The 13,687-nt window shown below is 57.3% G+C and overlaps 1 protein-coding gene across 1 annotated transcript; it reads right to left on the bottom strand.

Annotated features, from left to right (window-relative positions):
- Nucleotides 1-10,875: 10,875 nt before the first annotated feature.
- On the bottom strand, nucleotides 10,876-13,687 carry GGS23DRAFT_289387 (p53-like transcription factor). Its single transcript, XM_051512622.1, has 3 exons — nucleotides 13,512-13,687; nucleotides 12,644-12,838; nucleotides 10,876-12,540 (listed from the first exon to the last, which is right to left on the bottom strand). The coding sequence occupies exons 1-3, from the start codon at nucleotides 13,514-13,516 to the stop codon at nucleotides 11,079-11,081; spliced, it is 1,662 nt and encodes a 553-aa protein (XP_051375502.1). The 5' UTR covers nucleotides 13,517-13,687; the 3' UTR covers nucleotides 10,876-11,078.

Raw genomic sequence — 13,687 nt, 5'->3', positions numbered from 1 at the left:
AGAGTCGAGCTTGAGCCCGGGGGGCCCGCGAGAGCTGGGGCTGGGGCGCGGGAAGGGCTAGATGAAAGAGTGAGTGTGCCGCCGGTCGAATCAACGGCATTGTTCAGTCTCGACGCCTCTGTTCGCGAGGAATCGGCAGACTCGTAGTCTGTCTCCTGCCGCGGCGCGGGGGTTGCAGCAGGTGAATGCTTTGTCACGGCGGACTCGGCGGATAGAGAACTTGGGCGCTGTGCGGCTTGATAAAGGGGGGTTTGTGTAGTGTTCGTTCGGACAACCTCTCTCTCTCTCTCTCTGCCTCGGAGCCGGATCAAGAGAGGCAGCGAGTAGTATCTAGAACGGCAGAAGAAGAATCTGCTTAAGCCTGGAAGCGCTCGGCTTGATCGATCGGTCCGTACAGTAGAAAATTGTGCATGTTTGCGAGCGCAGCGTTATCTAGCACGTCCCCCCTCGGCGTTAGAAGCTACTGCGTGTGAATGTTGCCACGGACGACGGTTCATTGGGTGGCAGCGCTTCTTCGTCCTGGTTGCCTCGACGATCCGCCAGGAACCCCCCCCCCCCGTACCCTCCCCCAGCTTGGACAACAGGAGGCCAGGCAAAAACGCTCTCTCTCTCTCTCTCTCTCTCTCTCTCTTTGCTGAGCCGGCGCTAGAACGGCGCGGGGTTGGGGGGACGCAGACGTCAGGGGAAAAATGCAAGATGGGCAAAGGCGGACTCGGAGATAGGGCTGCGCGCGGGTCCCCGACTCCCGTCGCGCTTCCAGACGTCTGTCCGTCTGTCTGTCGAGAAGACAGACAGAACAAGAGCCCCCCCCTCCACCCCCGTCTCGGCGATATCGCAGAGGTAAGTAAGCGCCTCCGCTCTAACGGCTCGCGATACTTCGCATCGCTCGCCCGGAGGCCTGGAAATCCCCGCCCGGAGGCCTGAGCATCCTCCACCCGCCCCCGCCCGCCTCGCACGTCACGCATACGCAGCACGTAATACCTACCAATACCCCTCATCGCAGTACTCAGGAGCCGGCGTGGGCTGTAACAGCTAAGCTCGTTGGACTAAGGGACTCAGCGCGACTGCGTCCCGATCCTAACTAACTACTTAGTATTATCCCAGAGCACCTGCTGCCCCGGCCAGGCGCGCCCCGCGAGCCGAGGGACGACGTGCCGGCGAGGAGATAGGTAGGTAGGTAGGTAGGTAGGTAGGTAGGTAGGTAGGTGGATAGATACACAGACCGACACGCCGCGATCCCGCCCCGTACGTATACCGCCCGGCCCAGACGCAGCCTCTATCTCTCGGGGGGCCGCCGTCCCGCCGCACATCCTGCCTGGCGGGATGGGGACAGCGCAGCACCCACTATCAGGCCGCCCAGCCGCCAGAGAAGCCGGGCGCCGGGGATGCCGCGAAACTCAGGTCTCTAGCCGGACCCCCCTCCGGGGGCGTTCAGGTTGGACCCGGGAGGCGTCTGGGCCGCGCGTGGCGCGCGCTGGGCGGAGCGCCAGGTAGATCCTAGCGCAGCATCTCGCTTGCATCCCAAGCCCTAGGATCCACGGGCGAGAGACTGGCGTCGGGGACGCGCGGCTGGAAAAAAGCGGGATTGTCCGCATCGTCGCACGTGCGCGGGGGACGAGAACGTCACTCTTAGCACGAAAGAACGCCCGTAGTTAACCCAAGACTGGGATCGGCATGTTCGCGCAAGAGGGAGGGGAGGGGGGGCTGGGAGAGCGCGATAACTGAGCGTGTGGCTGCCTACTACCTACCCCTTTTTTCGAGAGGGAGAGCTCGTAATTGCGGCTACAAGTCATTACTAGCGAGCCCCCTATGCTGGGGTTAGGTTGCCAGCGGCTTCGCTTCGTAGCCCGTTCACATACGGTGAATGTATCCATCCACCTGCGAATATCACTCTGCGTACCAACCGCAGAATGGTCCGACATGGCCAGTTGTGGAGCCAGAGAGCACTCCCTCACACCGCGTCCCGAGAAAGGAGGCAAAACTAACGTACCACCTCAATAATAGCGCCGCGGACAGTTATCGCCGGCGATCAATTCTCAGCTCGCGGGTCTTAAGGAAAGGCCTAGCCTGCTGGTCGGGTCTGCTCCCCGCTTCAGCGCGTCCCAGAACCCAATCTGCTCCCCAGCATCGCGCTGCAGGTGGGGAGAGCAGGGAATGGAGGCCGCCCCCCCGAGGATCTGGAGATGTGGAAACCTCCCTAGCTGGGTAGAGCCCGACGACACTTGCTCGCCGAATGGGCTCCCCGTCCGGCTGTCCCCTACGTCCACAGATCTGATATGCCGTGCATCCCGGGTAAGTAGCGATGTATACTCGACAACCAGATGGCAGAAATACCCCTACCCTAGGTAACATGACACGACATATGTGCGCAAGCAGGCAGGGAGGCAGGGAGGCAGGTAGGCGAGCAGGCATGCCGCCAGCAGGGAGGGGGACAGGACCAGGCGGCCTCCCGCCTGCATGGCTATAAGGAGAGATGCGGCATCCCACGCCGGTAGTGCCCCGTGTGTGGCATCGACGACGTCGACGAACGACCCACGATACGACCTCAGGAGAGCCACAATTTCTTCGCTAAGCTCCCCCACGGAACCTCGTACGCGACGTACGTTCGGGTGGGGGGAGGAGGCGTTGATGTGGCCTGACAAACCGTTCTTCCTCAGCTGGAACGCTGAAAATCGCAACCGAACTTATTTCGCTACCTCTTCGCTCACGCGAACGGTTCGGCAAACCTGTTGGTTGGGACGGGGGGGGAGGGGTACTCTACACGGGTGCATGAGAGCGTCCAGCCGGGAACATAAGCGGCCCTGGCACCCTCCAGCGCCGACCTGGGCAATATATATGCGTGCGTGCGTGCGTGCGTGCGTGTGTGTGTGTGTGTGTTAGAAGCAGGAAACAAGAAACAGGGAGTATAGAACGCGTCGGATATTACTCTCTTTCTCTCTCTTCTCCCCACTACTGTTTCTACCGTAACCTCACTTACCTCCACTCTGCCGCCGTAGGCCTCGCCTAGTGGTAGCGGTAGCGGTATCGCGGTTTCGCGGTTCGCTAGTTATCACCCTCAGCCCGGGGAACTGTGCCGAACCGCAAGGCAGACATGAGAGGGCGCTCGATGGGTGTCGTTCGGCGGCCAGGCTCTGCGTTGCGTTTTACGTCAGCCGAATGTAGTGGAGGGGTAGGCGTGCGTGCGTGCGTGCGTGCGACGGAAGGGAGGTATCGAGAGGGCCAGTGGTGGCTCGAGGCCAGATGCGGTAGAATAAGGGGATGGACATGGAGATGTTGAGATGTTGAGATGGGCAAGCAGGTAAGCGAGAGCCCGACGGGACGATGTAGTATAGAGGTAGGTAGATGGAAGTCAGGTCGGGTCCCGTCCGGTTGGGGAGGGAGAAGGATGGGATGAGCGACCCGTTGCCGCCTAGAAAATAAGGCGTGATTCTTCTGCCTTCGCGCGCCTACGGCAGCCACAGCTGACAAACCCTTTTAAGATCATCAACCCCTTTTCTTGCACGACGAGAACCGCACGGCTCTGTTTCATGCTCCCTATCCGCGATCCCGGTAATGCAATAATATCCGCGGCGCAGCCCTCTCCCCCGCGAGCCCCCCAGTAGTGCAAATTCCGTGTGTGTGTGTGTGGTGTGTGTTTCTGTCTGTCTCTGTCTGTCTCCTGTCTCTGTCTGTTTCTTGTCTCTCTCTCTCTCTCTTGTCTCTATGCTACCCTCGCATCCCTTACGTCCCTCACTGCCCGCAGGTTTCTGTCTGTCTGTCTGTCTGTCCCACGTAAGGCTCGAGGATGACATGCATCTCCAGTCCGACGTAAGCAGCGCGCAATGCGTAGATGAGTCATGCATGTCCGTCTTCATCCACCTCGCCAATCCCCTTTTGCCCCCCCTCCCCCCCCCCCTTTACCACCCTCCTCCTCATCCTGCTCCCCACTTCCCCATTCGTCTCGCGTCCCGCTTCTCAACTTGCCGTGCAACGGAAGAGCTACGAAACTAGACAGGGTTTGTATAACCCTGCGCTTGCTCGGCTCTTCACCGCACAACTGTCGGAGGGCCCCTCTTAGGGCGCGAGGCCCGCCGCAACCCTCTCTGGTTACACGGGCGTCTAACTGGTTACGCACCCTCGCCGACCAGGCCTTCTCGTACCATGTCAGCGTCTACGTCGGCGAGGCAGGCTGGCTTAGAGCAGCGTGACGGTGTGGAGGAGTGACGGCGGACGGGCGAGTTTCTCGACTCTCTGGCCAGTGAGAGACAACGGTGTGGGTTGCACCAGGCGGAACACAACTAACACTGCCCCCTTTGTCGTCGTATGTACATATAGGGAGAGCGCGGATGAGCTTACGACGGTCGCAACGGCAGATCCTGCTACCGTCTGCACGATAATACATACTATCGCGTCTTCGAATTTGCCGTTGCACCTTTGACATTTGCTGTCCCATTCCGTCCAGATCGGCAATATGCTCAACAGAGCGGCGAGCGTTGAGGGATTTGCCAGCCTTCTCCCCCCCTCCCCCCCTTCCTTCTCTCTCCCCTTCCTTGCCTCTTCTTTCATCCCCTCCCCTCCCTCCCCGTCTTTGCGGCGCCGTGACTATTCGGTTATCGAAGAAGGAGAGGGATTTAGCATGGGTCGGCCCATCCTTCTCACCCGGGGTTCACAACTCTTTTTCCCCCACTCCTCTTATCTCGTACAGCGCAAAAGTTCCCGCGTTACCAGAAGCGCGGCATAAAGGGTTCTTGTCGCTTAACCGGGTGGTACAGGAGCGTAGGAGAAAAGTGGTCTGTTTATCATGTAGGCTGATGGCGCGGTTTTGTGCGACGGGCATGGGCCCAAAGCGATTTGTCATCTCATTTATCGTACAGACGCAAACACAGTGCAAATTCCCGCCTAGCCGTGGCCAGCTTTTGTTGCTCGGATCGCGACCCGACCCTACGCTCTCGTGGGCTCTTGGCATATCCGGGACCAGTCGGTGAGGTATCACAGTCTGACTCAGCCACGCTGAAGCAGACACAGACCCCAGCCGCGATGCTGTGGACTGCTGTGTGCGCGCCGGTAGCACGAAGATTTGCGTAGGGCTGAGCAGTCGTGTAACAGAAGGCAATCTCACGCATGGGAAGCATAAACATCAAACGTCCATCGGTAAAAAAGAAAATACAGCCACTACATACACGAGGTGGGCGAGACGGTTTGTTCCCTTCTATACCGTTTGCGGCCGCCCCGTCACGCCGTGGCGGGTGGTAGGCAGGTATATCGGGGGCGCGATAATATCACCGGCGGAGTAATAATAAAAAAAGAAAAGAAAAAAAAAACTTTCACGGCACGGGAGGATGCCAGCCGGGGTAAGTGACATCGCGTGGCTTGCTGGGAGAGAAGCTCTTTGCGAATGGCAAGACAATCCGAGTGCGTTGTCGATAGGCTACGGGCACGCCACGACCAAATCAAGCTATACAGCCGACAGCTATAGGACCGCGCGAAGGCCTGGCCCCCAAAGCCCGGGTTGGCCGACCCGTCCCCTATCTGCCTTCGACCGCCGGCTTGATTTAGACGAAACAAGTCGAGCGCATATCAAAGCTAGGGAGGAAAGAATGCCGCAATCTGTTCATCCGCCTAAAGCTATCGCGCGGTTAGGCGGGTTGGCCTGTCCGAAATCTGATTGCCTACCTTGGGTCGGCGGGGTTGCCCGATATGCAGATGTGTTTTAGCTACGGACAGGTACATCCTCTGAGATCACTCTCCCACAGTTCGAAAGATAAAGCTCGGAAAGGAAGGGGCAGAGAGGGATGAGGTTGTAGGCAAGTATGGGGAGGGGGGGGGGGGGTGAGAAAGGGTGGAGGAGGGGGGGTGGGGGGGGCGAAAGCGAGAGGAGCGGGAGAGGGGGGTGGAAGATCTCTATTCATGTTTGACCTCGTCAGTTAGCCGGAACGCGCAGGAACCAATTCAATGAGATATATATGTCATTTGGGAACCGTCTCGGCGGTGGCAAAGCGGGCAGAAGCGGCCGCGCAGCGAGGAATAGGTGGCATAGGATCACTACTCCGAAGTGTTTCGACTGCGCGGTGCCCGTCAGATATAGTAAGCTTCTCCCGATGAGAAGGTAGGTAGGTGTGTGCGCTACGCCAAGCGGGGAGATGCAGGGCAGACATCGTCGTGTTGACGGGTTGTCTATCTAGAGAGCATAGAGAGATCCGCTCGCTACTGGAGATTCTTCGTCGCAGGATTCGGAATTGGACGCGGTGGAGACCCATAGGGCTATACTGGATGAATCGGCAGCGAGGGAAACACGTAGGTATCCTTTGGACAAGGAGGCGCTTCGATTGGCGGTGGCCCAGCCCTCGCTGCGGCGCGGGTTTGGCTTATTTCGCCATCCTTCCAATGTCCGCCCTTCCCCCCTGAGTCTGCGAGAGGAGCGCATACGCGGCCCCCAACCGCTCTCGATGAACTGTTGGTTGGCAACGTGCGCCAAGAGGATATCTCAACCCCATCAGGTCGTGACGGGTCTGTCACTCATGCATTGGTAGGCTCCAGATCCGCGACGGCGGGTCCTGCTGGTGCGAAAAATTTTCCTCGGTCCTTCGAGAGGACGTGCGAGTTGCCGGCGATCCAGACCCCTCATCGCGATACGTACATAGCAGATGATGGGCTGTGTATCCGTATGTATGTACGCAGGCGAACGGAGATGGCATGCCAATTAGGCTCGGAAATCAAGGCGAGGCGCCAGAATTCCCACTCGCCGCCCGATCCTCTCCCCGTTTGCGCTTTGATCTTCCCGGCGACGATCCGTGAAAGCTCCACAAAAGCTTATTTGGACCGCGCATCCAAAGGAAGCGATACACATCGTAGTCTGTAGGGGAGTAGGGGCGTACACAGGTCCGGAAGTCCAAAGCGGGCGGGTCCGGCGAGGGTGGTGGCTCCTTTGCGACGCGTATCGAGCGCCACTCGGTAAGCCTCCAAGATGACGGGGGGATGGGGGGCGAGGGTCGGGAGGGGAGAGGGGTGTGAATTACCTAGGTACTGCTTACGTCGCCCGGCACTCTCGGTCGCATTCTCTGCAAATAGGCCAGGGCATGTCTTCGAACGCGACGAACTCGAAGCGGTCCACGACGGCGAGATGAGATTCGGTTGGTCGTCGAAGAAACGCGCGATGAGATTTCAGGGGCTAGCTGGCTGGCTTGGCTGGAGGTGCACGTAGGATGAATGGCTGGCAGCAAGCTCTACCCGTAGTAATCCAGATTTGACCGGCGAGGCGGAATCTAGGGCAGATTAGTGTAGTGGGAATTGCATACGCCACGCCCAAGGCCGCAAGGTCCGGAACGGCAAAACCTGCCTGGGACCCGACTCTCTCCCACGACGTCGCTTACCCACACGGACCCATCTCCATAGGCGTGCGCGCAGATCGGGCGCGAGGTAGGGAGATCGCCGCAGGTATAGGCGGGCAGGTATAGGCAGGTATGGACAGGCAGGCAGGCAGGTAGGTAGGTAAATGCGAGTTGTCGATACGGAGAGGCATGCGTGAGAGAGGCGGAGGCGGAGGCAGAGGGAGAGCGGGAAGAGTGTGGAGAATGGAGGCGATTCAAGCAGAACAGAGACAAAACAGAAACGCCTGCAGGACGAGCGAGTGGAGGGAGAGGTGGCCCTCCCCTCTGCCAGCCCAGTCGGCGTAGGATAGGTACGCCACGCCTGGGCAATGGCTGAGCACCTGCACGTCTGAGGATCGCACGGTACGAAGCCGGGGAGGAGACGAAGGGAGAGCGAGAGAAAGAAGGGCGAAGAGGAAACAGAAAAAACAACCACCGGGCATGTTGCTGCGGGCTCGGACCCGAAGTAGGCTGAGGAGGAGGAGGGGTGGGATGGATTCGATGCTGCGCGGACTTATCGCGCGTAGGAGTAGCCCATCTCCTAAGGTACCTACCTACTTACCTACCTCCAAGGTGCTGCGTGGACGGACGCACGTAGGTACGTGTATACGTGTATCGTGTATCGTGTATACGTCGTCCATGTAGATGAAACGCCGCGTTTCTACCGTAATCTACGTGTACACGGACAAGTCCACATAGGTATGTGCGCCTCTCCGTTTGCCGTGTGGATCTCACTTCTCTCTCTCTATGTCTCTGTCTGTCTGTCTTGTCTCTTCTTCTTCTTCTTAACTTGTGTCGTGTTGCGGACTAGCCTTCGACCCAGCCGGGTTCTGGGCCATAATCTCTCTCTCTCTCTCTCTCTCTCTCTCTATTGCAAACCGTCTAGTCTCAAAGGGCGTAGGGACAGGCGGGGCCGAAGACAACGCCCTAACGTTACAAGTTAAATGTGTGGCCCTCTTTATCGGTTACGCCCTACGTACGCTCCCCCTCCAGGCCCTGGGGTACTTGAGGCTAGAGAGGTACCTCCACATACCTAAGGGAGGTCTATGAGTAGAGGCAGGAGGTAGGTACCGAGGTACCTGAAGTAGGTAATTTCGGGGATTCGGGACGACATGTTGGTGCGTGCTGGTGCTGGCGCATTCTCGCTGCGGAACGTCTCTAAGGGAGAAGCCCCCCCTCCTGCGCGTGCGCCAACCTTCAGGTGCTCTCTCTGCCTTACGGTCCCCCTCCTCCTCCCCCCTGCCATCGTTCTCTGGCCAGGGTATGGTATCTAGAAGCTGGGATGGCGACGGTACTTGCTGAAATGCCTGGGCACATTAGGTAGGTAGTTTAGGTACCTGCGCGGCTTGGCTCAGGCACCTCGCCCCTAAGCACGCTGCGCACACCCCCTTATAGCAATCCATATGTACTCCGTACCACATGCCTCCCGCGACGCAGATCTGCACATGCATCCCAGAAGTAGGTATATCGAGGCATATATATAGGAGTCCCTTTGATCAACATGTACCCGCCTCGGACGTATCTCCGCATGTACATAACCTACCTCCTGTACTTGGGCACGCTAGCGAGGTGGGTCCGCAACTAGGTACCTACGCCTACACGTATAAGCGGCGCATCGTAAGTGGATGCTTTCCTCCCTCCCTTTGCTGGGTACCTTAGGTAGTCTTCCACTTATGTCGATACCCTGCATTCGGTCACTACCTACTAAAGTCGTCCGTTGAGGGTGAGAGGGGCAAGTAGACTCGAGCAGTAACTATATATATATATATATATATACACCTATGTATGTATACTATAAGTACCTAGATTATCCACCTAGGTAGGTTGGTAGGTTGGTAGGTACCTCTTTTCGTAGATGCTAGATACCTGCCTACCTCTATATATTCCCAACTAGGTACATCCTTAAACACGAGGTACTTGGGTGAGTACCTAATATAATATAACCTGTCTATACGCCTATCTACCTACCTACCTACCCACTGGTTACCTACCTGCCTCTACATGCTACGGGAGGGTAGTACGTAGTATAAGCCGGGTTTGTGGGGTTCCGCCCACCCCATCAGAAAATCCAAAATCTAAAAGGATAACAATAAAAATAATAATAAGAAAACCTAGGTATGGGATGAGCGGGCCCCATCTGCGAGTTCCCACCCGCCTGTCGAAATCGCGTTGGTACCAAGGATCTGCTTGATCGTACCTGTGGGTACCAGGAACCCCAGACCGGTTCCCCTTGTCGCGCTGCCCTGGCACCACCTGAACCCCCCGGTTGGAGGCTGCCGAGGCTCCAAGCAGCCTGCCCGGCCTGCACCGGCCTACATATCGTAGTGTCATGCTTTTAGTGCAACCTAGCTCCCGTTGTGGGGCGTTTTGAGGCTTGCGAGTCCAATTTGAACGACCTCCCAATGCCTCATCTCCCTGAGCGAGTTGTCATCGTCGCGAGACAGAAAAGGAAAAAAAAAAAAAACCTAACAGAGAAGACGGAAAACAAAAAGCCCTCTCTCGCCCTCACATAACCCCCGACGCCGTGCCAAGGCCTCTTCACCGTTGCCATACCCTGTACACCTCGCCCCCATTGGTGCAAGGTTCCACCCTCGGGCCTCCTTTGTTGCCAGCCTAGACTGTCATCCGTCCATTCGTCACCTCACCACCCCGGCTAGACCGTCTCTCTCTGCTCGATAGCTTGTCTCTCTTCATTCTTCACCCCCTTCTATTGGCCATCGTCCCGCCGTCGTGCTACGCAGCAAGAAATGAGAAGAGCGGGAACGACAGCGCATCCGGGATAACTTCACTAGCTCGCTCTATCGGGAGGTCATGAGATTCATTCTCGCGCTGTATGGCCCAAGAAAATAGAAAGAAAGCTTCGATTAATATTTCCATCAGAGAAGCAGAAAAAGAGGTAAACGTAAAAAAATAAAAACAAAGCTACGTGAAGCCGAATTCACGGCCACAGCCGCCGTCTTAGAGAAACGGGTAGCTTAGTCCCGGATCCCATGCCCGATTTTCTTCAAAGGCACCGTCATCTCACGAGGCCCGCCATCCCTCCCCCCAAAAAAAACACGAAGATTCCACTCCAAGCGTCTCCGAACTAGGTAGAAACTAGGGAAGGCGAGTCGCAGCAACCTGGTCTCGCCAGGAGGACACTCGGGCAAGCAAGCGAAAGCGGCTGCCGAAGCGGAAAAGACTGAATCGGGAACCCTTATAGACCCATCTTTCCCAACGCCGCCCATGATATTTTTGCCGTAGTCTTCGTCAAGTTTCAAGGAGATGATGAATGAAAGTCGCGCGTCCTTCATTTCTTGAACCGTCTCAAAAACACCGTAAAGCATCGCACCAGGGTATCCTTTCCGTTATCCCGCCAGATAAAACCCGTGTTTTTGTAGTATATCCCGACTATACCACTGCGGTAGCAGTTCAATCTTCTTATAATTCTCGCACCCGCTTACAATTCCATGCGAACTCATCGTTGTCCGGTCCATCCTTCTTTGTTTCATCCCTTACGCCGCCCAGCCTCGCCTCCGACCCGGAGATCAAAAAGCAGTAGACGAACCAAAAAAAAAAAACGGTCCCTCTTTTTTTTCTTGAAAAAAAAAAAAAGAATTTCTGATGGCCACGTCTGGCGCGGTGAGATTCGTGGTAGTTAGCTCCAAGCTAATACCGAGCGAATGCGCCATTTTCGTGGATCAGTGTGCGACCAGCTTGCACGTGTACTCTATACCGAACCCCCTATCCGTCTCATCCCGATTGGGGAAGTAGAGTCGGCATCGTCATAGCTGGGTAGTAACCCGCTGAGGTAGGCTTTCCCTCAAATCGGCTGCAGTTTCGAGAGTAATACGAATTGGGGGGGTAGAATATGCTGGGTAGGGTGCTTTCGTATTCGGGCTTGACCTTTGATGCCGCCGGATCGGCCGTGGCAGGAGCCGAAGGCATCATGGTGTCCTGCTCCCCCCGGTGCGAAAACATCTCGACACCTTGCCGGGAATCCGCGCCTTCGTAGATGGTGGCGGGGTAGTACTGGTATTCTTTCGCGCTATCGATGGCCTTTGCCTCATCCGCGGGTATGATCGGTTCTATCGGCAACTCGTGATGGCGAGTCGTCCCGTAATGCCCGGATCGCGGGTCGTATCCTCCGCCGCTACCATACGCGCCCGATAGCAGCGAAGATCCACCGGGATTGTATTCTGTCCCGAGCACCTGAGAGCCGGGATAGCCGCCCATTCCACTCGAACCCCCAGGTCCGCTGCTCGTACTGCCGCGTCTCTCGGTTTGGTAGTGCCCAGGGGAACGACCGCGGACAATCATCTTGGCGGATTTCCGTTGCGCGATCTTCATAAATTGATCGGGCGCCTGGTTGCCTACGTCGGCGTATAGTTCGACGACGAGGTGGTAGTATTGCTGAGCGGCCCTCCGCTTGCCGTTATTCGCCGTCGCCTGCTTGAACTGGATCCGTTCAAAGGTATGCTCGCTAGGGTACGACCCTTGCGCGCTCTGCCCGTAGCCGCCTTCGAACATGGGCCTCGAGCTTGCGGCTATGTTGTGGTGCTCCTGATACAGCAGCGGATGAGCCGGCTGTTGCGGCTGCTTCGGCGTTAGTCTTACTTTTTCGGGTCTCTGAACGGGACCCTTGTCTCTCTTCGGCGTGTGCTGTACCAGTTCGATGGTGTGGGAATCGCTGTCTGAGACGACGGCAGAGATGCTCATCGCAAAGCCAAACACCTGATACGAAGTACTGGACCCATTAGGAACGTACTGCATAGACGTGTTGTGGTAAAATGGCGATAAGCTGTAGGAGCAGATGCAAGAGAAGTAGTTCCGCCTGTAACATGTCCAGTCCCCCTCGGACATGAAGAAACCTTTGTCAATGGTGCCCTGGATGTCGATTTTGATGGGGGTCCCGCCGTCGGCGTACGCGAGCTGGCCGTTCGTGGTCATCGGCATGAGCGGGGGAATGTGCGAACCCCCAGACTTGCCGTACTGGCCGGCATCCATCCTGACTGGACTGGTGAAACCGATGCTGGGGCTAGGAGTTGGCGACAGCGGATGGCGTCGCAGGGGTGCCGCGAAAGACGGCGACCTCGTGTGCTCCGTTGCTCTAGGGAAAGACGGCCTGGCTCCCGAGTAGAGATCTCTTACGTTGTAGGCTGGATTTGGTAATGCAGCGGAGCGGTTGGCATGTGCCATGCCCGTAGACGAAGTGCTATTACCACGGTGGTAAGCGAGGCGAAAGTTACCACGGCCGGCGTACGGGGAGGCATGTGCTATCGCACACTGGAACGGGTCGAATCGAGGGTGCCACTTACTTGGAGCTCAGGCGCGGTGGCCTGACGTCGATGCTGGAATATATCTGTGACGCTGGGGAGTAGAAGGATCCAGTATCCGGGGAGTACCCAGTGGTTGTGGTGTTGAGCAGGGGCGCAGAAAATCCGCTGAGCACAGAAGACGGCTGGGGAGGGGTTTCTATCGTCAGGGAGGAGATATTGGAATCTTGGTTGTATCTGGAAGAGCATCAGCACGAGGTTTTGGCAAATAGAAGCTCTTGTGCAAGACTCCAGATTAAGCTAGCGAAAATGCTGTATCGCGGTTCCATATGAGACAATGCCCAAGCATCCCAGTGCGACCAAGGGGTGGTACCGACAACGTTCGCGTACCACAGGAGGAGCGGATACAGGATCGGGACAAACCACGCCACATAACAGCGAGCAGCGGAAGGGTCACAGGTCTTTTGTGTAGCTGCAACATCCACCCCATGCACCTCGTCTCTGCGCCTATGACGAGAGAGATTTACAGGCGGTGGCAGTAGCTGCAGATTGCGAGGTAGGTATCTGGGGCGGAGGGGAACGGGGGGGGGGAGGGAGGGGGGGCTGCTACCAGGGCGATCCAAGCAGCCTGACCGGTACAACACCCATACCCTCTCATGCGCCCAAGCCACGACTACTGAAGAATGGCGTGGAGGCCGAAGGGGAGGGGTGAGGAGAGAGGGGAGGAGGAAGGGATTAAACCAGAAGAGGAAGAGGGAGAGGCAGAAGAAGAAGAAGAAGAAGAAGAGGAGGAGGAGGAGGAGGAAGAAAAGGAGCAGGAAGGGGGAGGGGAGGGGGGGGGGGGAGACGACGGGGTGTTGATTTGGCCCGACATGTCCACGCCCGAGGGGTTCGCAGAGGGACAACTCACCTCATATCACCTGTTGCCGGGATGTCCAGATAATCCAGCCCGGGGCAGGAGGGCGACGAAGGCTCAAAGTCCTGCTGGAACGATAGGAATAGTCAGTAAGGGTAGGCTGTGCTAGTGGGATGTTTGGCACGGAAGTGATGAGTCTAGTCCCGAGGCGTGGCCCGTTGGGCATGAGC

The sequence above is a fragment of the Durotheca rogersii genome (assembly GCF_024521655.1).
Source record: "Durotheca rogersii strain YMJ 92031201 chromosome Unknown GGS23scaffold_3, whole genome shotgun sequence".
Taxonomy (NCBI): Eukaryota; Fungi; Ascomycota; class Sordariomycetes; order Xylariales; family Xylariaceae; genus Durotheca; species Durotheca rogersii.
The sequence above is the reverse complement of the archived record's forward strand: the minus strand, read 5'-3'. Positions and strand labels throughout refer to the sequence as shown.